Here is a 27,589-nt window from a genome sequence, read left to right as displayed (position 1 = left end):
ATCTAAAACCTTTATATAAAGTTTCCACCAACACAGCAAAAAAAGGTTACCTACCTATTTGTTTTTAAATAGAAAATACATACATTAATTTGATGAAAATGTGTTATCATTTATTAATAGAAGTTGTTCGCTATAACAAGATGAGTGCGTAATGTTGAGATGAATGCTTTTACATTTTTATAACGAATTTCAGACCAACCTAACCTCAACATAACAAACCTCAGTTCAACGAATTACTTGATATAACGAATAGTTTCTTGTTCCCTTGCGATTTGTAATATCGATTTTAGCCTCATTTTAAAGACCTCCAGTAATAATCAAATAAAGGAGAACCTTGATTGCAATTTATTAAATTGTTATGATTTAACATACAACTAATTTTAGAGATCGGAAAATGGTCCGGTATACATACAGTCCGTGAAGAGAGCGGCGTTATAAAAAAATATATGGCTTATCATTCACGGGTGCGTACAATACCCGTGCGAAGCCGGGGTGGATCGCTAGATACCAAATATATTACAGATTTTTTCTTGCTTATTTCCTATACTGTCCATGTATTATATATAAATACCTCACACGAATTACAATATCTATCAAAAAAAAACTTTATCAATATCTAAGCATACATAGGGATAGACAGCGGTAAGCGACTTTGTTTTATACTACGTAATGATGATGATTAATAATTAATATTAGCAGCAAACGTTCTGAACGCACCCGTCAATGTCAAACATGGCCGCCCATTGAACCTCACGACATTGAATTTTACTAATTTAATATTTATGAAATATTCATACGAATTATGCTAATCTTTAATTGTGGATAAACTGAAGAAACAGGCCAAGTTCCAGTGGCGGATTTACCAATAGGCTAAGTAGGCTAGAGCCTAGGGCGGCAGATTTAAAGGGATGGAAAATTTAGCCCAAATTTGTTATTATCTTACAGAAATTTAAAAAAAACTTATAATTATATGTATATACATTACGTCCTTAATCCGTATACTCGTCACTACATAGCGGGTTGGAAAAATAATCTGGTAACTGACAGAAATATCACCTAGTTTGTAATCATACTAATAACGGGAAAAAGCCGATGTAATGAAGACGATAGAACACAAATCATAAATGCTGCAAAAAAAAGTAGGGGCGGAAAAATAGAATAGTCTACTAGCGGCAAATTTGTAAATCCGCAATTGCCAAGTTCTTTCAGTATATAGGTACTAAGTATGAATATGAATACGCATTATTATTGCAGAGACAATAGGAATTACTAAGAAGAATGCCCATGAAATTTGGGATCATCCAGTGCGACATCAAATCCGAAGTTTTCAATGTTTATAACTACTACTACTACTAATAACTATTGCCAATAATTGTTTTTGAAATCATTATTTAGTTTGTTAATAAAATTTACGTTCAAAACGTAAGATATCATTCAGCGTAAACTATTATTATCAATATTTATTTTATATCAGATTAAAACAATTTCAATACATTTTGTCAAACGTGGCGAAAAATAATTATGGTATCAGGAAAATCGGTACCAAAACTCTCTATTTTGTAATGAAATTTACCCGATCCGTGTAGCTGAGCATTTTGATGTTATAATACTTAAAATAGTAAACATATCTATTTATTAAATTTGCAAGTAATTATTCTTATCAAAGTTTAAAACATAGAAATTGGTACGTTATCCTAGAAGATATCTTTAACTTTTTTTGGAAATTATTCAGCGGTACATTGTTTTCATGTACGCAATGGAAGTTTTTAAAACGCAGAACTTAGTTAACGAATATAATCAAGAGTGTAGAAGATTTATGTCTATTTATCTATACATATAATAAAATTGGAGTGTCTGTTTGTAGTATTAAAATAGCCCTTTTTCACGTAAAATGTTTGTGTATGTATGTACATTTTTTGTCTGTCTATCTGTCTGTTTGTTCCGGCTAATCTCTGGAACTGCTGGATCAATTTTGACGGGACTCACTGACAGGTACCTAATATAATAAGCAACTTAGGCTACAATAACTTTTATTTTTGTTAAATTCGAACGCGTACAAGGTTGCGGGCACAGCTATTTTACTATACGATCGATAGTGTACAATTATTTGGAATTATGTTTTTATGTGTGTGTCAAAAAAGAATTCTTCAAATTAGTGCTGTGGTTTTAGAGTTTACTTTCTGGAAAGCCAAAAAATTCGCTCTATCTTGATAAGATTAGCAAAGACATAGATTTGATGATAGATTATATTTGAGAGTCAATTTGAAACAAATATAATTTTATTGAAGACGCCGCAATTTAAAGAATAAATTAACTGGTTTAAATCTAATAGATAGTCTCATATTTACAGAGACTATAATACTGTACTGTACTTGTGTGTTAAACAAATTCAAGTCAGAATTATTTAGGTTATATCCTATAAATTGGACATTCAAATGATTCTACTTTTCAGCTATGCTAATATGTATTGAATCAAAACTAAAGATTGCGGTTACGAACTCAGATAAGTGTCACTGATTTATTATTTGTTTTTATTATTCACTGTAATTTGTGGTGAAGGAAAACTACTTGAGAATCTGCATGTTAAGAAAAAAGATCTATATGTACCTATATATCAAATACACATTTATATTAAAAGGAGAGGAAGCCATAGAGGGACATATACGGGCTGTTACTGTGGAAGGATATATTGGACTGCGTATAAAAACTATAGCAATTAAAAAAGCAAAGAGAAGTAATGATAAATAAAACTCAACTCGTCATACAAATCCTCATTATATATTCACAAGAACCAACACTGAAGTACCCAAAATCACAATCAAATTTTAGAAATATATTATTATCATACCTTTAATTGAAAAAATTACAAATATCATTATAACCCTTAAAACAATCAGTACGACAAATGTTACAAAAAAAGTACAAAATTACCTAACTAATGAATATTTTACTCGGTACTGGTATATTTGCCTTAGAACTAAAATAAATTAACCATATAACTATACGTTTATTAATAACAAATACTTAATATAACGATTAAATTTTAATGAATACTTTGTAAAAAATTTATTACTACCAAAACTCCCAACAACGAGTTAAACAGTAATCAACAAAATACTTAGCAAGATTCGTTTTATATTATATTTAAACTTCTATCGCGCGCTGGTTCTCGACCATATTCGTTACAGCATTATTTCCAATTTTGTTACCTTCATGTGCAACTAAAACTCTATTAATAATATTAGCACAATCCTTATTCTCAATTATGCTGACATGGTTACCTTCTACGAGGTGAACGGTCACGTTACTTTCAGTGAGTTTATCTAGACCGTAATTCTCTTCGATAACCATGAATTGTGGATTTTCCTTCGGACGCAATAGAATTATTGGTGCCTTGACCTTCTTGAGCTTACCTTGATTCAGGACCATTTTGAGACGATCGAAACTAGCATTCGCAATCGACGCTACGAATTTATTTGAATATTTATTCTGTGCGGGAGATGCTTGCAAAGCATATTGAACTCTTTCTTCATATGATTCGATATCTTTCAGTTTGTCCATAAGTTTGTCGCTTAATTCGTTTTTCGGACTGATGATGTCCATGGTTTGGCAAATCAAGCTGTTCTGTAGCTGTGTATCGTTTGTAACGGACATTGTCAAGGTAAGTAGCGCATAGAGGAAGTCTGGACTGCCATCTAAGCAGAATATTGTTCCATTGTGTCCTGCAAATTTAATAAAATCGTTAAAAATAAATAAGGCATTTAGGTTTTATCAAAAAGCGTCAGTTAGATAAATCAGAGAAAAAAGAAACGGTAAGACATTTCAAAATTAATCTTTTAGACTTTTGTTAATTGATCAACTAAATTATCTATACCATTTCAGTTGCTTTTTCTAAATAAATTGTAAAGCCTATATAAGACTAGATATATTTGGTTTAGTAATATTAATCTTATATTTTACAAACCTTCGCTTTCCAATATGCTCGCCAGTTTCAACGTGGGCAAAGTACCAAAACTGTACCCGAGAAGTATGTACGGACTTCCAGGAGTTAATCTGGATTTTATCGTCTGAAACAAATGAACCCATGAAACCATAAACATATTTTGCCAATGGTAATGTTATAAAAATTGTAACATTTTTAGTAACTATAAAACAATCTATATTCATATTATAAATGTGAAATTAACTCTGACTGTCCGTCGTTCTTTCACGACGAAACCGCTGAACCGAATTTAATGAAATTTTATATGAAGCAAACTTGAAAACCAAGAAAGGACATAGGCTAACACATGACACAGACTTTTTGCCTAACACATGACAACCAATAACCTAAAAATCGAGCGAAGCCAAGGGCAAATACTAGTGATTAATATATTGAGAAGGTGATGATGCAACGATTCATACCTTGTGTAACCTATCGACTAAAGAATCTAAGGTGTCCCGTTTCTCTTCGTTACCAAACTGCAGGACACAAATCTTGACCTTAAGCCTACGACATAGGGCCGCCATTCCCGCAGCACAACCTTCTAAGCCGGGTAGAATGAACATTATCAATTCCTTTTCATGAACGGAAACGTCGGTCTGCGAAAAAAAACTTGATTGTTATATACAGTATTGGATGACTTATCAAGGAATTAGGGTTAGTAATTACTATATTAATTATAGTACGATACAACTTAGATGTAGCATCAGCAAAATTCGTAAAACCGATCACATCCGAATCATATATGCTATCCCAAATTATCAATATTCGTTTCTTATGTGAATATGATCTTTACACAAACGTAATAGCTTGTAATATCATATGACCTAATATATTCGTCAATTTGAAACGTCGATTTACATGCACTTGCTTTTTCGCGTTAAACTGACGCGAGAATCTATAGCGACGAATGGCGCGATAGGGAGTTATTTCTATTGGTTATATAAATAGGCAGTTATCGGTTTTATTGAACTTGTCGATGCTACATCCAATTTGTGTCGTACTATACCTAAAATGAGTTATGTTGTCAACACTTAAATCTGAATTTCTTACCTCTGAGCCATCGCTAACCATAGACGGCATGTAAATGAATGGTTCTGATGCCAATTTTTCATCGCCGAAGTTCCTCATGAGGACTCGGAGACCAGCCGCTTCTTCGGGGACAACAAGACGTGCTGATACTGATGTCGATGCTTCCGCTTCTTTTTGAGCTGTTAGTTCCACTAACCTGTTTGAATATTATTATAATATAATGATTAGCGGCAGAAGCATTTCTAGAAGCTTCGAGAATTATTGGAAGTATAGAATATAAATAGTTGAGGTGCTATATCACAGTTATCTATTATGATCAATAAATTACCTTGCAAATGTCAAAGTTCTGATATCCTGAGCTGTCAGGAATATCTCGAATTCCCGCTCCAAGGTCTGTTTGATCTCGACCGCCATCATACTGTCCATGCCCAGTTCAGCAAGAGACACTTGTTGGGACACTGTCTTGAGATCCTTAATACCTACAAATTTTAGAATATAAAGTAGTATTCTACCATTTAGTTAAATTAAATGGAAACAAACTAATCATAACAAAAATAACCTGTAAGAAGAGACCATTGGCTCAATCTTAACCAAGAATAAAACGGGATTTGATATTTATGTAATGATACATTTCCAATTGTGATTTTATAATTCACGATTAATTTTATTCGTAGCTCCACATAATATTTCTGTTCAGTTTTTATTTAATTGAATGTTCACCGATGATTTTATTATATTGAAGTTAAATTTTTAGAAGTCTAGGATATTTTTCCTATACCTAGCTGATTATGATTTAAGAGAGTTTAAAAAGTTCACTTTTCACTGTTGACCGGCTAAGGTCTCCTCACCCCTCTTGGAAAAGATTTGGAGCTAATTCCACGACCCTGTTTTAACGCGGGTTGCTGAGATAAGACACATGCAGGTTTCCTCACAATGATTTTCTTCACGAGATGAATTATAAACACAAATTATTATTATTCTTGGTATTGGTTCTTGTCTTTTTATTGGATGTGAACCAACAAACAGTCGCTAAAATGCACTCGTTCTAACCGCTGGTGATCTCAGCTCAAGCATGATTATTTCTTAACAAACAAAGTTCACGTATACGAGGTATAGTGACTACACTTTTTTTAAACTTTTTAGTGTTTTACTTAAAACTTCGATTTCCTTACCCATAATCTGAGCAACTGCATCCACAATGTTTCCACACCCAGAACCACCAGCCTTCTTTTCGGCTACCACTATCGAGGAGACTATCACGGCATCCTGTTTCAAGAACTTGTCGAGAGACAGCAGACAGGAGGAAATCCTTTGCTGCAACGTTCCACCGATTTCCAATTGGACGTCTTCATCTTGCATGTCTGCCACGAGACCGACCTACGCAAAAATATGAAACTAGTTAGTCATTTTTGTTTAACTATTAACGACCCTCCGACGGGCGCAATGCTGATACTAAATATACTACAGATTTTTTCTTGTTTCTTTACTGTATTGTCCATGTACTATATACAAAAAGTTTCTTCTCGAACCAATTCTTCTTATTAAGCTGCATCAAAATCCGTTGCATAATTTGAAAGATCTAAACATACATAGGGATAGACAGCTTTAAGTGACTTTGTTTTATACTATGTTATGATTACAAATTACAGACTACAAGTTTTGAGAGAGCTATAAATTTAATAAAATGCAAAGAGCAATTTTCTTAGTACCTATTCTTTTTGAAACCAACGTCAATTTTATTTATCTATTTATACCCATCCCTCTGAAAAGATCTTTTACGAATATATATTGCATATTTTTGTGGAGGTAACAGTTTTCTAACTAGTCGATTAAAATGTCATCATGATCGATGGCGTCCCCGCTTGCGTTTGAATTGATCGCTGCTGCGATACCTTCGACAATTTATAGAATGAATTTATTTCATACAAACATTTGCCGTAATTTATGAATTGGAAACGACTTTTTGGTGTTTTTTAATACACATAAAACAGAAGTAATAGCAAAGTTGATTTAATGAATATTTTCTTAACAAAAAAGAGTTTGAACACGCTGGATGAATGGAGCTAATATTAAAAATATCGGTTTAAAGACATTTATTTCTCATAAAGAACACAAAAGTTCACTTATAATAAGAAATTACAATTATTTTTCCTGAGGGTACATTTAAAAGTCTGCCTTATGAATTGTATACACTGAGGTAAAATGTTGCGGGTAGTTATAGTACACAAAAATGTTAAGGTAGGGGTTACATTAGCTTATAAATTATTTTGCACATATTCCATTACACGTTTTTTGAATATAGGAAAACTGAAAACTTTGAACTCCTTCAAATAAAATGTTTTTCTTTCCATAGTTGGTTCTGGTTTTTGGAAGTTCTAGTTTATTACGTTTCCTAGTGTGGTATGTATGTGTTTTTTTATGAAAGTGTAATTGTGAATGTGTTTTATTATAGTATTATTAGTATGACCGAACTATTAGTTGTACCTCAAAAGTATATGTTAATATCATCTCTTAATTAACTTTAACGGACCACTTTTCCAACTAAAAAATCACTTACATCTCCGACAGCACCCCACTGAACAGCAAGCGCGGGGAGGCCGAGCTTCTTTCTCCATTCACAGATCCTCTCCATCACGGAGTTGGAGAAACCGTAGTTGGTCTGCCCAGCGTTACCACGACCGCAGGACACGGATGAGAATATCACGAAATCTCTGGCAGATAACAAGAAAGAATTTGTAATGGCTTTATATTAATAAGGTATAAATGTCCATGATCCGAAGTACATTATGATTAAAAAAATAAGTTCAATACAATAATCACAATATTTTTTTTATGTCGGACGAGCAAATGAGCCACCTAATGGTAAGTGATCACCGCCGCCCATAGACGATGGCGCTGTAAGAAACATTAACCTTTCCATTCATCGCTAATGCGCCACCAACCTTGGGAACTAAGATGTTATGTCCCTTGTACCTGTAATTTCACTGGCTCACTCACTCTTCAAACCGGAACACGACAATACTGAGAACGGCTATTTGGTGGTAGAATATCTGATGAGTGGGTGTTACCTACCCAAACGGGCTTGCACTAAGCCCTACCACCAAGACAAAGCCCTACTACTAATACAATACTTACTTCAATTTAGGGCACAATTTCTTTGACAGCTTGTCCAAGTTCATCGTGGCTAATGCTTTGGGTGCGAACGACGCCTTAAACGATTCCAGACTTTGATTCTGGAAGATGGAATCTTTCAATATCACTGCCAAGTTGAATATCGCCTCGACAGTTCCCATAGAGTTTGCCATCTTTAACATTTGTTCACATCCTGCCTCTGTTGTGACATCGTGAGTCGAAATTTGGACATCTGCTCCATAGCCTGCCCATGCTCTGTTAAAAGATAAGTTAAAACTTGATTTGACTTTGAATTAACAAATACAAAAATATATAGAAAGTAACAACAATACAACTGTCTTAAAAAAAATCTCAAAATTAAAAAAAATACTACCACTCTTAGCAATACTAACTTTTTGATCTAAAAATTCAGCTAAAACCTTTTTTTATAAAAAAATATTACTCACCTCAGCCGTGATGATTGGTAACCATTACTAATGCCTCTCCTTGAGGTGAGCAGCACTTTCCTGGCTCCTCTAAGGATGAGCCAATCTGCAAGCTCCAGACCGAAGCCGCCGAGACCTCCCACAACGATGTATACTAATTCTTCATCACACATGTATCTAAAGGATAAATCAACTTAGTTAAGGTTGTACGGAAATACCAAATATTACTAAGTATATTACCTAATGTTCAAAGATCAAACTCTTGAAGAGATTAAACACTTTTCAACCGACTTCCAAAAGGAGGAGGTTATCAATTCGTCTGTATTTTTTTTTTTTTTTTTTTTTTTTTATGTTTGTTACCTCATAACTTTTCACTGGATGGACCGATTTTGATAATTTTTTTTTTGTTTGAAAGGTAGTGCTTCCCGTGGGGTCCCATTTTTTTTATTTTTTTTTCCGATGATGGTATCCATGTGAAAACGACATAAGTCTTAAATTTGCGTTATGTATATGCGCGACAAATAGGTCAATAACTGAAAATCACGTTAACCAATTTTGAAAATTCTTTTTTTATTATAAAATATATAACGGAGCAGCATGCCCGAGCGCGTTTTTAAAAAACATGACGTCAGCACAGCTGACGTCACGAGTGTCAGAGTTTCGATCTTTAACCATCTTCGGTGGTATGAAATAAAACTCAGGAAATAATCCTCTCTGATTTATTCCAATATGAGACGGTCCGATCGCTCCGACGGCTCGACCAAGTCTGTCGATACCGGCGGGCGCTTGATCTTTTATAACAAAAATAGGTGGGTAGACTTATTCACTCAAGATAACAGTTGTTTACAAACATTAAAATATTTCAGAGTAATTTAACATTTCAAAATTCACTAAAAAATTATTCATTTAACAATGAAACAGTTTTAAATTATTAAAATAATCATAAAATAATAATTTCTGGACACGTGATTTCTTAAATTCGTGGTTTCGCGCCGACACGGCCATTCTGACAGGCGGTGCGCGCTCTGCACCTGCCTAAGTTGTGCGATTGGAAATCTGTGAATCAAAAATATTTTTGAAGCAGGTATCTGTAAGCAACACATCATGTTGACCTTTGATAATTGTTTTGTAAAACAGTACACAAAGAAATCTCTCATGCACCTTTATTATAATAAATATGGGCAGATTTTACGCATACTATGCTCATAACTGTTAAAGGTTCTCGTAGATCTGTGGTGTATACATGTCTATACCACGGTCCACAAGGTCTCCCTACGGTATCTCATGGTTCTCTGTGGATACATCAAGGATCCGTGGGTAGCTCGAGGGTAACACGTGGTTAGCTCAGAGGTATCACTCTCCAGACTATGGTATATACATGGCTACTAAAGGTTCTCGTAGATCTGTGGTGTATACATGTCTAACCACGGTCCACAAGGTCTCCCTACGGTATCTCATGGTTCTCTGTGGATACATCAAGGATCCGCGGGTAGCTCAAGGGTAACACGTGGTTAGCTCAGAGGTATCACTCTCCAGATTACGGTATATAAATGGCTACCACGGCTCCACAACGCCTCCCAACGGTATCTCATGGTTCACTTTTGGATACATCAAGGATCCGTGAGTAATACGAGGGTAACACGTGGTTAGCTCAGAGGTATCACTCTCAAACGAGAGTGTACGTGTGTAGTTATGGTTGCATGAGGAATCTCAATGGTAATTAATATTCAAAATTTTTTTTTTTCTTTTTTGTTATTGCTCTTTTTTATTTCTTTAGATTTTAAGAGGTAAGATAAGTAAATTTTGCCTCACAGTTTTATGCGATGATTAGTTCTCGTCGATGCTGACCACTCGCACTGACTGACCAGCTCGTGATATGGACGACAACTCCCACTGTCACGGCCATTCTGCGGGACGGTGCGCGCTCTGCACCGGTCGCGTTTCTGGTTGTGGTGCTCGGCGAAGCTGATCACGAGCGCCCTCTGCCAAGCTGATCACGAACGCCCTCTGCCGACCACCTTCTCCACTGTCTTAATTTTTATGAAACCTGTAAATCTCGAAAGACACACTTAATTAGTCATATCATGTAATAGTGGTTACGTGGACTCTTAGTCTTTATGTTGAAAATAATTAATTTTAGTTTTCTGAGAATAAAAAGATGACTGTTATATTTCGAACAAGGGTCATTCGTTGCTGTAGTTGTGTTATTAGTGACATTCTGCGGGATGGTGCGTGCTCTGCACCAGTCGCATTTCTTGGTCGCCCGGCTGCGGTGCACGACGAAGCTGATCACGAGCGCCCTCTGCCGACCACCTTCGCGATGCGATGCGTTCTTATGAAACCTGTAAATCTCGAAAGACACAATTAATTAATCACATCAAGTAATGGTGGTTACGTGGACTCATTAATCTTTATGCTGAAAATAATTAATTTTAGTTTTCTGAGAATAGAAGCGATGACTGTTTTATTCCGCACAAGAGTCTCTTGTTGCTGTTGTGTGTTGTTAGTGCTGCAAAGTCCTCTGGTTATTAATGTCCATCAGGTTTAAGAAATTCAGGTGGTATGTGATGTTTTCTTTGTGTAATAAGAGAGTGGTGCAACTCCATATACTAGATGCACTGTTCAGTCTCGTAGTTCTTAATAATAATCAAGAACTAATCTTAACTCGTTTTTGAGGGTAGTAATAACTTTTTCCACTTAGCCATTTGCTCGGCTGTTTCCTGACGTGTTGTTTATCTTAGTGTCTCATTTCCCCGCGATATCCATGATCTCCGTGATATCCATGTGGATCACTTGTTGAGTTTTCAATTAAGATGTTCCACACATATGAACAGCATGGCAAATGAGGATGCCCTTGAAGCGTATTGTTTTTAATTGTAAGAAGTAGCCGCCTCAAGTGTTGACGAAGTGGGTACTCCCGCACTAGTCGGCTTTGGAGCTGATGAATGATTTATTGGATCCGTGGCTTGCGGTTCTGCCACATAGATGGGCCCCATTACACCGAAGTTGCTAGCAGATGTACCAAGCAGTAAGTGTGCAGTGCTTAGAGATCTTCTTATCACTTCGCAATATGGTTCTGTCTTGTAGCGATCCTTCTATGACAGGTGGAACCGAAGCTGATGAGGACGTAGCAGAGATCGGAGCTTGTTCCAATCCCACTTCTGATAACGGAGCAGCATGCCCGAGCGCGTTTTTAAAAAACATGACGTCAGCACAGCTGACGTCACGAGTGTCAGAGTTTCGATCTTTAACCATCTTCGGTGGTATGAAATAAAACTCAGGAAATAATCCTCTCTGATTTATTCCAATATGAGACGGTCCGATCGCTCCGACGGCTCGACCAAGTCTGTCGATACCGGCGGGCGCTTGATCTTTTATAACAAAAATAGGTGGGTAGACTTATTCACTCAAGATAACAGTTGTTTACAAACATTAAAATATTTCAGAGTAATTTAACATTTCAAAATTCACTAAAAAATTATTCATTTAACAATGAAACAGTTTTAAATTATTAAAATAATCATAAAATAATAATTTCTGGACACGTGATTTCTTAAATTCGTGGTTTCGCGCCGACATATATACTTCAAGGGTAATTTGGTGAAAGTTTGGTAAGGTTCTGAGCACAGGATCCATGACAAAGTGACGGAACGGAAGGGAACGGAACAATTCTGTGGAGCACGATAGCGATACTCGGTCGAATCTTTTATTTATAGGTTATTTGGATATTTGAGTCACCTTCCGTAATGTGGTTATGTTTATGTAATTATCATAGTCGAATATTGTAATCAACTAGCTACCCGACCCGGCTTCGCACGGGTGCAATACTGATACTAAATATACTACAGAATTCGTTTATATACGACATCACATCGCAAACTTCTAAAATTATCAGTGTTTCTTTACTATATTGTTCATGTATTATATACACAAACCTTCCCCTTGAATCACACTATCTTTTAAAAAAAACCGCATCAAAATCCGTTGCGTAGATTTAAAGATATAGGAACAGAGAAAGCGACTTTGTTTTATACTATGTAGTGATGGAACTCCTATACGGCTCGCAGTTAGGGTGCGATATGGGGCAGAATTTCTTACTATCTTTAATCAAATTTTGTGTATGTGATGTGATGTCATATGATGTACGAAATATAGTTGTACTCAACATATTTTTTAGAGTCTTCCTAAGTTAAATGAAATGAAAAATATTAGACTACTTAAAAGTCGATTAACGATTATATCATGTAGTTATAATTATTGTTATATTTGGAGTCGGTGTCAGCCAATAAAACCCTACAGTATATCTATCAAAAAACAATACGAGAATTCTTTAACAAATATGTTTTTTACAAATTACCTTTTTTACAATAATATACTGGATCAATCAAGGGGCTCGTATCGCTTCTATCTTTTGATTGTTGGGGCAAGGGCACCGTGGCTGACACCGGCTCCAAATATACCAATAACTATAACTACATGATATAATCGTTTATCGACTTTTAAGTAGTCTAATATTTTTCATTTCATTTAACTTAGGAAGACTCTAAAAAATATGTTGAGTACGCAATTATTTTTATTACTTTTTCGTGCATATTCATTTGTTTTAAAATAGTGTTTTGTTTGAAGTCGGTTTTTCTTTTTGTTAAAATTTTTATATGTATTTAAAAACTAAGTTAACAGCGTTTGTCAATTTGTAGAAGATGTTTATATCGTTTCAATTTTCCTTTTCTATAATATTAAAATTATTTAGTTTGGCAATGTTTTTTAATTGTTACATATTCATTAATTAGTTACGTACCTAGGAACAGCGTCAATGGGCATGTATGTTGGTTTCGTTAGACGATTGCTTCGTTCCTCGTCACGAATTTTAATGATGACCTGAAAGATTTTTCTTAATAAATAAAGGACTTATGTCCTACAAGTGGTAGGATTCAATGTCACGTCTGCTGCTCACGCTAACTAATTTGGATTATTTAGTTTTCAGATACTTTCACGTAAAGATATTACAGCAAAATAATGTATGTACCAGTATGTACTTAGATGTGATTATATATGTAAATGTTGTGCTGTAATTCTAATCAATTACTTTCTTGTTATTCTTCATTACTCACCTTTCCAATATGTTTTCCTGCAGCCATGTACCTGAAGGCAGCTTCGATTTGGTCCTTCTTGAAAGTGCAGTAAGTAAGTGGACGTACAGCTCCGCTCTCGATACCAGATAACAGCAGATCTTGAAGATTCTGATCAAGATAATATTTATATAAGACGCTAAAGTCTCGGAAACAATAATTTTGAGTATTATTTGCAAGCAATATAGTAACCGTAACAGCCTGTAAATTTCCCACTGCTAGGCTAAGCCCTCTCTCACACTAAGAAGAGGGTTTGGAACATATTCCACCACGCTGTTCCAATGCCGTTTGGTGCAATTCGCATGTGGCAGAATTTGACACATGCAGGTTTCCTCACGATGTTTTCCTTCACCGCCGAGCATGAGATGAATTATAAAAATAATCAAGCACATATATATAGTGGTGCTTGCCTGGACTTAAACCAGCAATCATCGGTTAAGATGCACACGTTTTAATCACTTGGCCATCTAAGTACTTATTTACAAAACAAAATATTAATTGAAAATAACCTTTCTAAATTCGTATCCCTGATCGAAGATGTAGTCCAACATGATTCCGTGGAAGGAGATCTCCTTAAGGAAGAAGTACATGCCGATTGGTGTATTGTTGCTGATGTCGAACTTTCCGATTTCCAAGAAGCGTCCGCGGTAGCCGAGACAACGAATTGAAGCCTAAACAAGTTGAAAGAGCAATTAGAATATTCTAACGCCAGGAAATGTTGGCATTCCCAAGACAAAAGCATATATTGCGTGTTTTTAGAACATAGTAAGGATGAATATCTGTTATTTAAATATGTTTTTTTTTAATATCTTTCGACGAAGATATAAATAATGATAGTATAACAATTTATTAAAATTTAATTTACAAAAAACAGCAGTCCCTCAGGACTACATGATTACCATTTTATTTTAATTAGTTTACAAACAGTTTCCACTTTTAAGTCTGTATATATAGTTTAATAAAGATTCTAAATCTAAAATACCTGTAATTTCTCATCAGCAAGAGAATTGAGGACCATATCCACACCCTTTCCATTTGTTTCTTTCCGGACCATGTCTTCGAAGGATGTGTCACGAGAATTGCCGATATGACTGTCTGTGAATTAAATATTCAAATTAAATTCAATTCAGGAGTACCTTGTTTTCGTAGCTACGATTATTTTCTATTATTTACCACTGGTTCTTGAATTACTAATAACGGGTTCTTGAATTGCTAATAACGTAATTAGTGGCATTTTAACATACCTTTAAGTTGTGGGAAGAGTTTCTTGATAAAGGCTCGTTTCTCTGGAGTACCAACAGTAGTGAACACTTCACATCCAAAGTGAAGGGCAACGTTGATGGCGGCCTGACCAACACCACCAGAACCAGCGTGGATCAAGATAGATTCTCCTCTTTGGATCTGGCCTACCATCACCTGTTAAAATTATGCATTTAAAATATAACTATTTCATTAGTAAATATATTATCTGAACTAAACTTTTATCCTTATCGTTAAAGTTTGAAGGTTTAAATGGATTTATTTTCATTTCTCTATTTGCTGTATACAATGTATATGATATATGTAGAATAACGTTTTTCTACTCTATGAAAGTTTACTAGTTACTATCCATTTAAACTTATGTTAAGTTCAACTAAATACGTAATACTTAACTTACCAAGGCATAGTATACAGTTCCATAAGCTACAGGTACACTAGCAGCCTCCTCGAAAGTCCATTCATCAGGAATGCCCCATAAGAGCGCCTTATCACCTACCACCATGTTCGCCATACCGCTGTTCCTCACCATGCACATAGCTCGAGTACCACTGTTATAGGAGAGACGAAAGTCAGCAATCACAAATTTCATTAAATATATTGTTGCTTTGGTTCATGTTAGCTGACCTTCTGTTAATATGAACCAAAGTAATTTGACATTTAATGCAAAACGATTAAAGAATATTTTTGCAATGATAGGTAAAATGAATAACGTACTTGGTAGTTCTGCCCACGACCTCGAACCCTTGCACACACTCTTGTGCAAGTCTGCCTCTCGCGACGGCATCGACTGTTACGCGCCCCATAGCCGTCATGACGTCACGGAAGTTCAGAGCCGCACAATATACCTGGATTGACAACCGAATTAATTTTTAAATGGCAAATTCCTATAGTTATGTTCTATAAAACCTGTTAGCACTTCAATCAGTATCAACCATTTAAAGATTTTGGCAACAGACTTGTGTTGTGTTACTCACATGTATTAGAATGTTTTCTGGGTTCTTGAAAACTGGATTTACTCTGATAGGTCCCTCCAGCCATCTTAGCGAAGACAAGTCTCCAATAGTGACGGTGTTCACGTAAGCGTGATGAGCCTTGACCGTATCCAAATCGCCCAAGAGTAAGTGCCGGTACGTACCCCACTGACCCTTAATATAAAAAAAAGACATATTTCAGTTTTTCATTTTCCAATTACCAAGTCTTACTCTCAAGCATTTTTTTGTGTGGCTTATAAAAATGATGAAATAATAAAATTTATTGCCGCACACTTAATTATTAATATAATTTGATTTATAAATGCACTTACTTCTTGATAAACATTGATAGCCAAATCCAAATCCAGCTGTTCCTCATAGAATTCCAAATCTGGATTAAATGGTGGGGCTGAAGGTTCGGCAATTAATAGACCATAGACTATTTCACCACCAGGTTCCTTTCTTAGACAATTGATAAGACCTAATAGTCCATTTATAGGTTCATCTTGGCTATATAAAACTACTTTCTGTCCGACTTTTAGCTCCTCCTTGACTTTGTCTATCCATGCATACGTTTGGTCAGATGAAACGATTTTGACGAATTTAGCCGGCTTTGCACCAACACGTTTCCGGAAGAGAACTATATATTCGAAGCCAGTGTCTTGTATGGTTATGATGTCGTATTTGTCAGAGAAATCTTTTCGATTGATGGGCTCTTTTTCTCGACTCATAATAAAACCTTTTTCACGGAGAGTTGCCAGCGCATTTTTGAGTACCTACAAAAATATATAAAAAAATAAGTTTCAAGCAAAATGAAATAAAAATAAAAGATCTAAAAATAAAAGTAACTTAAAAAGCATAAAATAAAGAAATCATTTGTAATATGTACCTCAGGTCTCTGAAGCAGATTAGCCCCAATAACTATAAGGGTATTATTTTCGCCAACCAGTTTCTTATTCTCCACGGATATGTTTGATGGCATTTCAATTGGATCCTCGGAGATGATGGATAGCTCAGCTTGTACCAACGGAAGATCACCTAAGACTTCTGCTACTTGTTCAATAATTGGTTCCCATCCGTTATTTTTATACTCTTCATCAACTATTTCAATACTTTTAACTTTGTAAGTTTGCATATTTTCAAGGACGAGCTGAATATTACTTCTGAGAATATCCTCAATCTGAAAAGTATTTTATTACTATAGATACGAGACATAAATGACACGACACAGGAATCCCTGTTTTATCATTAATATTATTACATAAAATGAAGTATCCAAAATTGCAAGTTACATTAGTTAAACTTTATTTTTAACAACAACAAACAACAAGAGCAGTCTGTAAATTCCCACGGCTGTGCTAAAAGCCTCCTCTCCCTTTGAGGAGAAGGTTTTGGAACATATTCCACCACGCTGTTCCAATGCGGGTTGGTGGAATACACAACTGAAAAACTTAAACTTAAACTTCTATGAAATTTGTCACATGCAGGTTTCCTCACGATGTTTTCATTCACCGCTGAGACGAGATGAATTATAAAGACAAATTAAGCACATGAATCAGCGGTGCTTGCCTGGGTTTGAACCAGCAATCATCGCTTAAGTTGCACGCGTTCTAACCATTGGGCCATCTCGACAAGTTACATTAATTAAACTTTATTTTTAAATCGTCAAAATAATGTAAAGAAAAATATTATTTAGTATTCCTAGTAAGAAAGCCCAAAAATATTTTACGTGACTACGAATTGGGAAGTGTTTGGCAGGTATTTGGTCGTTGGTAACCGTCTCGATCTTAATTATTGTTATAATTAGGTCCATCGTTACCTTCATCTTAGATTTTCCGAAGTTAGGAATGAATACGTTCTTTTCCAAAACTGGTACGCCGAGTGGGATTTTTCTTGAAATCGGTGTCGCATGTAAGCCTCGAATTTCCACGCCGCCAGCCCTGGTTAAAATATAGATAATTAAATGAGCTACACATTACAAATACCTTATTGTGTAGTAGGCATTTATGGTAAGGTACATTTCTTTTTAAAATGTATTTGATGACGATGACGACCTCCGTGGTCGAGTAGTGTCTACTCCGGCTTTCATGGGTACGGCAGTCCGAGGTCCCGGTTCGATTCCCAGCCGAGTCAAAATAGAAAATTAATTAGTTTTCTATGTTGTCTTAAGTCTGGGTGTTTGTGGTATCGTCGTTCCTTCTGATTTTTCATAACACAAGTGATTTAGCTATATACATTGGGATCAGAGTAATGTATGTGATGTTGTGCAATGTTTATATCTATTTAATTTTATGAGTTTACCTGATAACGTCAACATCCGGATACACCCTGATCTCAAACGACTGCCTCGATGAATCTGGATTCATTTTGGATAGAGCGTCGTAATGCATATTAGCATCTATAGACAACTTCTCAATCCTGGTGGGCACAAAGAGACCTCGAGTATCTTGCCCGATGATCTTCATTTGTAACATACAGTCCATGAAGGCGACCCAGTTGTTGACCCAGGCCAAGCGGCCTCGGGTTCCCTCCACGTTACATCCGATTATGCCTCGGAAGAGGCCGCTGTGAAAATAAATTTCCATTACAACTAGTCCAAAAATTCTTACTATTATAATATCCACAAATATTTAATGAAGACATTTTGAAAAATCGATATTTTTTCTAATACACAGAAAATAGCATTATACCTCGGAAAGGGTGTCTAACAAAATAAAACACTTACGAGTGACTTGTTATCAATGACACCGTCTACGTATTAAAAAGTTAAAAGGAACCAATTTATAAACAATCAAAGATCAAGGGTTAAATGCGTTGAAACAATCGTCGAAAAATTCATGATACATATTAATAATACAAACTGGTACACCTCGTCGCTGCTTTGTTCGAATTATTAGAAATTTTAAATTTAGAATCTGATTCGTGAAATGCTAGATTTTTTAGATCTCACAGCCCATCTCACCTGACGCTTAACTTTAACGTTACGTCACGGAAATCACATTTGTCTAACTTCAAAAATTAGTTTATCGCTTCATTGGATTAATAATAATGATATCCTTAACAAATATTTTGGCAGCTCATAATGATTTATGTTCATAAAATCGATAGTCTTAGAAAATCATTATCGAACTTACTTATAATTGTATCTTACAATAGTTTTTTCGAAAATAGCTACACAATTGACGAAAGTTTATACGATGGTATAAAATAGCAAATTTTGATTTTTAGACTTGTTTACTTTAAAACTTTTTATCGCATTGTAATAAGAATAATTCACAGAAAAATATATAATCTAGTCCTCATTCATTGTTTTAGGAATCAGTTTCACTTGCTTACTGAAATAAATAGAATCTCCATAACAAATTTCAACGAAATCGTTTCAGCAATTTAAACGTGAGAAGATAATAGATAGTTAATTAATTTCTATTTTTTTCTATATAATGAAGAAATATTAAACTTTAATGAAATATATTTTTAAATATTAAAATCATATTATTCGAATGAAGATTTAACTCTAACTATGAATAAAATGGTTGAACTACGTGCATAGTATTATCGAAACTAAAATGGCTGCTTGCATAATGAATAATAATGAATCGAATCAACGTACTTAAAATTTAGTGTATCGTTTTATTGGAGTAAAAAACTAAAATCTAAATATCAAAAGCATCGTTGCTTCATTAATATAAGAATTAATAACATTAAATGCCTAAATATATAAAATATGAACTAAAACTAGTTACTGTATAAATCTTGACCGCGTGGAATGGTGGCAAGAATGCTGGCAGCATTTCCCCGTTGAATCGCAATTCCGATCCTCTGGGCAAAAAACGAACCAGCCCTCCTGTCACCAGTGGAGGCAATGAGGCGAGGTGTTATATTTTGATGAAGCTTTTTGCACCACTACTCCAAGGGCCAAGCGTTTCGATAGTAAATGTATTATTATTATATTATTATTATCATTGCTTTTGATATATATTTGTTAAATATCTTTATGAGAAAATAATCAAGAGCAAACTTATGTAAGTAGTTTAAACTACCTATTCGACTAATGAAAAGTATTATCGACTAACCGACAAGAACCTCAATAAGTACAACTATTTCGGAGCGATTAATTAAACATTTATTTCGTAACTTATGGTAACAAAACTACTTGACTTTGACTTGGATAAAAGGATTGCTAAGACGTAACTTAGCGTTACAATTTTTAGATTTCTTATCGTGTTCAATGATATTCGTTGAGCGTATTGAACCATCTCAATCATCTATACATATAATGATATTGAAATGTTTGTTTGTAATATCAAAATAGCCCTTTTTTATTCAATGCATATGCATGTATACACGGTACTTTACATAAATAGTATTAGTATAGGAATAGTAAATTCCGGCTAATCTGTAGATGGCTGTGTCAATTTTGACGGGACTTTCAGCCAAATAACTGATATAATAAGGAGTACCTTAGGCCATAATATTTTTTTTTTATTAAATTCAAACGCATACAAGGTCGCGGGCACAGCTAGTTATGAATATTAAACCAATCCAAATCGAATTAAATACACTTTATTCAACTACAATGAACTACAGATAACTTTACAACATAGCATTTTTAATTGTTATTGCTACCAACGCTTTGGTAAAAAGTTTGCAGCTGAGTAAAATTGTTAAAAATTTTGCTTTTTTAAAATGAACCAAATTGACTATATGGTTACTCCTCAATTACTGTTCCTGTACAATCCAGAGCTAACAAAGTATTCTCTGAATGAGTAATAAAATTATTTAATTAATTGTGCATTACATAATTTTTTTTAATTTTCTAAATGGTTAATTTGTATTTTGTATATTTTTAGAGTTGTGATGGCCCAGTGGTTAGAACGCGTGCATCTTAACCGACGATTGCAGGTTCAAACCCAGGCAAGCACCGAGATTCATTTGCTTAATTTATCTTTATAATTCATCTCGTACTCGGCGGTGAAGGAAAACATCGTGAGGAAACCTGCATGTGACAAATTTCATAGAAATTCTGCCACATGTGTATTCCACCAACACGCATTGGAACAGCGTGGTGGAATATGTTCCAAACCTTCTCCTCAAAGGGAGAGGAGGCCTTTAGCCCAGCAGTGGGAATTTACAGGCTGTTGTTGTTGTTTATAGTCCCCATAATTTCTTATATATACGTATAAAAAAGGTCTACTAACTATTTAAAGGATTAATGGATATACATTCGCATGGATGAATCTCCGGCTTCATCAGTTAGGGCTAATTAAATAATAACTTCACTTCGATATTAATTGAATTGTAAACCAACATTATTACGTAATCTTTACATATAATAAAATTGGAGTGTCTGTTTGTAATATAAAAACGAGCGTTCTTTACTAAAAGCATGCTGTCTGTCTGTGTATTCCGGCTAGTCTGTTCGCTGGACTGATTTTAACAAAACCTTCAGTGCAGCTGATGAGATTATGAGTAACTTAGGCTAACTTTTTAATAAATTCAAACGCGTACGAAGTCGCGTGGCAGCTAGTATATTATATGATTTAATTAATCTATTTAAACTCCGAACAAGAGGAGACATGATTTATCTAACTGCAAAGAAATAATTAGTTAATGCCTGTTGACTTCCAAGCAGGATACATTAATTTAAATAATTGTATTTAATTAACATGACTTTGTATTTTTTAAATGTTAGAAAAGAGTAACTACTGAGTTTCTTACCGGTTCTTCTCGGTAGAATCTACTTTCCGAACCGGTGGTAGCTTCACTTAATTGTAAAATGATGATACGAAAGTGCTTATAAAAGCCTACTTGAATAAAGTTTATTTTGATTATGAGTAAAATCGATCGCAAGACAGTGCTTACCTGTACTGGTAGCCTCTCAGACGTAACTCCTTGTAGAAGTCCTTTGTGAGCAGATGCTTCACATTGGGTCCAGTGGCTTCCGGCTCAGCTGGGAGCACGCGGTAATCCTGGCCAACGTTCTTCTTAGCGTAAATACGTCCAGTCACGATGGATGCACCACTCTCCACAATCTATTAAATATTGCCTTTTAACATTGTTTTGAACTTGAAAAATATGCGTATAATTAATTTTAAATATAATTAACCTCAAAGTTTCCACTTCCTTTCTGAATCATCACGACAAATTCGAGGTTTCCATCTTTTGGGATGTTAGTTGCTCTTTGGAACCGAACGTTTTCGAGCACGACAGATACTTCCGTGAACAGCTCACCCATCATCATACCCAGGGTCTCCCACACCATCACAATGTAACCGGTTGCAGGGTACAGGTTACGACCTATGATCAGACAAACAAAAAATATGTTTTTATGAACTGATTAAGATTTTTGTGACCGAGAACTGCACAATTTTTTTACGATGTCAATCTTGTAAATTGTGTTTTTATGTAAAAATTAATGTAACATAATAAACAGGTTTGTGCACGAGCGTATGGGCCACCTGATGGAAAGTAGTCACCACCACCCATAGATATTGGCGTTGTTAGAAATATTAACCATCCCTTACATCGCCAATGCGCCACCAACCTTGGAAGTAAAATGGTAAGTCCCTCGTGACTGTAGTTGCACTGGCTCACTCGCCCTTCAAAGCCGAACACAGCAATACTAAGTACTGTTGTTTGGCGGTAAAGTATCTGATGAGTGGGTGGTACCTACCCAGACGGGCTTGCACTTTTACTATAAAAATGTCTAGGATGAACTCTTAGAAGCAGATATTTTAATATACCTATAATATACCAAAGAAACAAGGATACTTACCATCTATAACGTGGCCGACCATGTAATCGCTGTCTTCATCAACAATGGACATCCTCACTGTCCTCTCGCCAGACTTCATCTTCTCTTGTGCTCTATATGACGTCACGTACCTTAAGAAATACGAGGTAATATTAAGTATATCAATACCTACTACTAGATTATACAATAAATTTAAATACTGATATTAAACATAGACATTTTTGTCTCTTTCAATGCGGGTTTCATAAACACGGATACACATAAGTTAGAAATTTCATTTGATCATTGTTGATTAGCTTTCCTCGCGATGTTTTGCTTCATTGCCGAGGACGAGATCAGTTATAAACTCGGTTCTTGCCTAGATTTGGCCCAAAATCATCAATTATCTGACCGATCTGGCCATAAAAGAACAAGAGTCATAAATATTGAGTTATTTTCGCATTTATAATTTAAGTTCAGATGATTGATATAAATTGCAAATCGCAAAAATAATTCTTAAGTAATTTAATAATAATCTAATTTTCACATAGTTTTCACATTAAAAATCACTCGATTCCGACTAAAAAACTCGTTTCACGAATAACACGAGCCGGAGAGCGATTTGTTTGCGGGCGCCTGATGGATGTGCCGCTATTAATATTCGTACGACTTTATTGTGTTGGGCGAGTTTTAGGCGTGTTCGGTTATATTGAACATTTCTCATATTGATAATATAGAAATAATTAATATAACACATCATTACATAGTATAAAACAAAGTCGTTTAACGCTGTCTGTCCCTGTGTATACTTAGATCTTTAAATTACGCAACTGATTTTGATGCGGTTTTTTTAAATAGATAGAGGAATTCCAGAGGAAGGTTTCTTTTTTTGTATACATGGACAATATAGGAAAGAAAAACAAATAATTTTAGGAGTTTCTATGTGATGTAAATAAACAAATTCTGTAGTATATTTATTATCAACATTGCACCAGTGCGAAGCAGGGGCGGATTTCTAGTAATTATATCTTTCTAAACCAAAGCTTGGATTTTAAAGTAAAGTTTGGGTGAGGTGCATGATTTAAAAATGTGTTTATTGTTTGTTTTAAGGGCTCGATAATAAAAGAAAACGTAAAGACGAAACTTGCATGAAATGGATAAAATTCTGCCATATACCATATTTAATCATCAACCTGCAATTGAGAAACTTGGTGGCATAAGTTCCAACCGTTCTCTTTTAGAGAAGAGAAAAAAAGAACTTTACTCAGCATATAAAGACATATAGAGGACAGGACAGGTAATGACATACTTCATAATATTAATACATTACCTCTTTCACTATAAACACCTGTTGATTTTAATAAAATATAATTTAATTAACTCACCAGTCCTCGCTGTGTTCCCATTCAACGAGGTGTGAGAGCATGGGAGTTCCTTGCGAGACGGGGAACTTAATGGTCGGGTATATGTTGGCGAGGTGAGGGTTCAGACCGGCTTCGTATAACCTGTAAACATCGTACTCATTATTCACAATATTCTTTAACAGCATCTTCATCTTTAGCAGCAACAGCTGAATCATTTGATGACATTGTAGATACAGTTCTGATTACATTGACTAACATTCGAATTTTAGGAAAATATATTGTATTCTAACTAATTCAAAATATAAAACTAAATCAAAATTTACTTTTACTGGCACTTTTCAATCATCTGAAATCATTTGAAATCATCGTCATGTCAAAGATCTAGAATGAAGATCTTTTCAAACATATAAAATATAAAGTTAAGTTAGTTAAATGTCAACAAGCACCATATACATATATATGCCGTATACGTAGAAAATAAATATTCGATTGTAAAAACTATAATAACTCTTATCACTTGAAAAATACATACCAGTATTTTGACGCCGATATCATTGATATCATAATAAACCTTAGCAATGCGATAGCATGAACAAAGCTAGCACAAATCCTGGTAACTCTTCTATTAAAATTGGTGAATGATCAGCAAAATTCTATTAATTACTTACTTGCCCAAGGCCGTGAGGAGAACCTGTACGTTGTCCTGGTGCTTTCTCTCGGTGAGAGGAATGTTAATGACGTCCTTTTTGAGGGATCGACGTAGAATTGCTTGCAGCAGCCCATGTGGAGCGATCTCTATTGTGATTGCGTTTGCAGGTATCAGTCGAGCCGTCTCCTCGAAGAGCACTGGGCTCTAAAAAAACCATATTATATTTAACAAAATTAATCACACATTATACAAAGAAAATTAGTTCATTTTTTTAACGACTTACATTCAAATAACAAATATGATTGTTTAGTTTTTAAAGATGATTTTTCAAAAGCTTTGGTATAAGAGTTCATTAAAATTTGATTGAAATTATATTTGTTAACTGTTACAAGATTTCTTAGGAACTTTGTGTGTTTATATGAATTGTACAATTACAGATCTATAGTGGATAGTAAAACAGACTTATGAGTAGCATAAATCTCTTACAAATGATAATTAAGTTTGGTCAATAATATGCATTTGTTCATTGTTCATAATTTATCACAATAAAATTATTTGTGTAATAAACTTAGAAAATTGAACTCTTCAACGGCACTGACCAGGAGATTATTGGTGTGATATTCGGCTGAAGACATTTCAGCCTTGGGATCTTTCCACAGGGCCTGCTGAACTGAAGTGGAGAGCCAGCGTTCTGAGCGTGGTTTTGGCGATGGAATCACTTGCTTCAGATATTTCAGAAGTTTTGGTCCTGTATTAAAATTCATGTTAGTAAGGGTTTTATTGTTTGCAGCTATACACAGTTATCTGCTTGATATGTATATGTCACCGTAAGACTACAAAATTCGTTAGATTAGATTCTGACCAGATTGATTATAAACTGTCGAAATATTGTGAACTGTGTAATTTTTCGCTTTATTGTAATCTATCGAAGTTAAATGGTTATATTACAATCTGTCCCGTATCAAATCTGAAGAGACAGATTGTTATCTAACGAATTTTGTAATCTTATGGTGACATATACAATTAAAGTGATAGATTATTAGGTCGTTATTGAAAACATCTTGTTACGTCATGTTTTCTAATAATTTACCATTGAAAATCAGCGTTAGTTTCTAACTCAACATAAAAGCTGACTGGTATGTACTCCTTTTCACGACACATCACGGTTGCCAAACTCTTAAGATACGATTGTGTTTTTACATGTACAATGTACATATATAAATTTAGAGCCCAGATGGCCCAGTGGTTAGAACGCGTTCATCTTAACCGATGATTGCGGTATCAAACCCAGGAAAGCACCACTATACAAATATGTATTTGCTTAATTTGTGTTTATAATTCATCTCGTGCTCGGCGGTGAAGGAAAACATCGATAGGAAACTTGCATGTCTCATTGAAATTCTGACACATGTGCATTCCACCAATCCGCATTGGAACAGCGTGGTGGAATATGTTCCAAACCCTCTTCTTAATGGGAGAGGAGGCCTTAGCCCAGCAATGGGAAATTTACCAGACTGTTACTACTTAATATCTATCTACATAATACCTATCCCTTTTTTGTTTTCTTATAATAAGCATTTAATTTTTAATTTACTTATGTTTTAAGTTTTTGTTTATATATCTCGAGTACATGTTTTTTTTTTATTATTTATAGTACGGTAATGCTATATCCAACTCACCAGCTTCAGCGATATATCTAGAATGATAGGCGATGTTTGAGCACGGCACCTCCTTGGCAAAGATTCCTTGAGCTACCAGTTTGGCAACGAAAGACTTCATTATATCCGCTGGTCCAGAAATCGTGCTGGAGTCCGGTCCATTGTGACAAGCCACTTCAATTTCAGGTGGAATTATCGTTTTTATCTGTTTTTTAAACAGAAAAGTGTTTTATTAAAATAATTATGAAGTATTTGATTACGTAGATCAGGTAAAAAATTCGTTGTAAAAAAAATATACTGTAATAGAACTCTATATTTGTTGATAGAGCTACGTACAGTCAGGGTAAGAAAAGGTTCGTCACCTTAAGGTCTATTTTCGTATGCTCATACATCAACAATCATCTATACTGTCCGAGAATGACATATTGCGTCGCAATGATTTGACGTTTAGATTCAAAAGGTACTAAGTGTTTAAGACTTGATAAAGGAATTAATTTGAGAACTGACGAAGGTTTTCTTACTCTGACAGTACAAACCCATTTGGATAGTCACTACTGAAATAGGCACAAATACCCAAAATTCATCACACGACATACTGGAAAACAGCTTATTTTCTTCTCCATTTTTAAAGGTAAGTGTTCCAATGTAACAGTGTGTAAACCTTAAATACCAAATAGGGTAGTGGCGAATTGACCATTTAAATAATAATGTCAAAAAATTCTCATAATCATAATGCCCATGGGCGACGAAAACCACTCACCATCATTGTCCATTTATCCAATCAAAAGTTATCCAATTAAAACTTAATACATTTTTCATTAAAAAGGTTGTCTATTTCATGAAAAATATATGTGACTTTAAGTCTATAATAACCTCTAGACCGAATAAGAGTAACGTGAAATTTAGAACTTACTTGGACAAAAATATTAACTATTTGACACATATTAAGATGAGTATTCATATTATAAATACAATATGAACTTACATCACTATATCCAAGACCAACAGCAGCCATGGATCCCTTAATAAACGGAGTCTCTATTGACGCTAAACCTCGACTGTATGCTGAAAGAATCATCTGTTCCGCTGTGAAACACCCATCTGCGTATGCGCAACCTAATTCTCCCACACTGTGACCTTAAAAAAAAGAAGTAATTCACCATATATATTATTTTCATATTCAAAAAGTACGCAGCATTAGCAAACAGAGACAAGATTTTAAATTAGTATCCCATATTATAGCATAAAATAAAA

The 27,589-nt window shown here is 34.8% G+C and overlaps 1 protein-coding gene across 1 annotated transcript in view; it reads right to left on the bottom strand.

Moving 5' to 3' along the window:
* Positions 1-2,759: 2,759 nt before the first annotated feature.
* LOC124532761 (fatty acid synthase-like) overlaps positions 2,760-27,589 on the bottom strand; it is a 44,611-nt gene continuing 19,781 nt past the window's right edge. The window contains exons 13-41 of the mRNA XM_047107822.1: positions 27,321-27,472; positions 26,357-26,540; positions 25,277-25,425; positions 24,697-24,881; positions 24,050-24,169; positions 22,707-22,816; positions 22,038-22,228; positions 21,794-21,963; positions 18,233-18,496; positions 17,751-17,871; positions 16,821-17,111; positions 16,264-16,707; positions 15,935-16,105; positions 15,675-15,805; positions 15,358-15,508; positions 14,945-15,116; positions 14,683-14,795; positions 14,210-14,371; positions 13,683-13,811; positions 13,370-13,449; positions 8,593-8,748; positions 8,150-8,401; positions 7,572-7,725; positions 6,187-6,391; positions 5,343-5,493; positions 5,036-5,210; positions 4,405-4,581; positions 3,965-4,067; positions 2,760-3,722 (exon numbers count right to left, since the gene is read on the bottom strand). Of these exons, the coding sequence (XP_046963778.1) occupies positions 3,145-3,722; positions 3,965-4,067; positions 4,405-4,581; positions 5,036-5,210; positions 5,343-5,493; positions 6,187-6,391; positions 7,572-7,725; positions 8,150-8,401; positions 8,593-8,748; positions 13,370-13,449; positions 13,683-13,811; positions 14,210-14,371; positions 14,683-14,795; positions 14,945-15,116; positions 15,358-15,508; positions 15,675-15,805; positions 15,935-16,105; positions 16,264-16,707; positions 16,821-17,111; positions 17,751-17,871; positions 18,233-18,496; positions 21,794-21,963; positions 22,038-22,228; positions 22,707-22,816; positions 24,050-24,169; positions 24,697-24,881; positions 25,277-25,425; positions 26,357-26,540; positions 27,321-27,472 (5,441 nt within the window). The 3' untranslated portion in view covers positions 2,760-3,144. The remainder of the gene's footprint in view (positions 3,723-3,964; positions 4,068-4,404; positions 4,582-5,035; positions 5,211-5,342; positions 5,494-6,186; positions 6,392-7,571; positions 7,726-8,149; positions 8,402-8,592; positions 8,749-13,369; positions 13,450-13,682; positions 13,812-14,209; positions 14,372-14,682; positions 14,796-14,944; positions 15,117-15,357; positions 15,509-15,674; positions 15,806-15,934; positions 16,106-16,263; positions 16,708-16,820; positions 17,112-17,750; positions 17,872-18,232; positions 18,497-21,793; positions 21,964-22,037; positions 22,229-22,706; positions 22,817-24,049; positions 24,170-24,696; positions 24,882-25,276; positions 25,426-26,356; positions 26,541-27,320; positions 27,473-27,589) is intronic.

This window comes from Vanessa cardui, chromosome 10, assembly GCF_905220365.1.
Source record: "Vanessa cardui chromosome 10, ilVanCard2.1, whole genome shotgun sequence".
NCBI classification, from domain to species: Eukaryota; Metazoa; Arthropoda; class Insecta; order Lepidoptera; family Nymphalidae; genus Vanessa; species Vanessa cardui.
The sequence above is the reverse complement of the archived record's forward strand: the minus strand, read 5'-3'. Positions and strand labels throughout refer to the sequence as shown.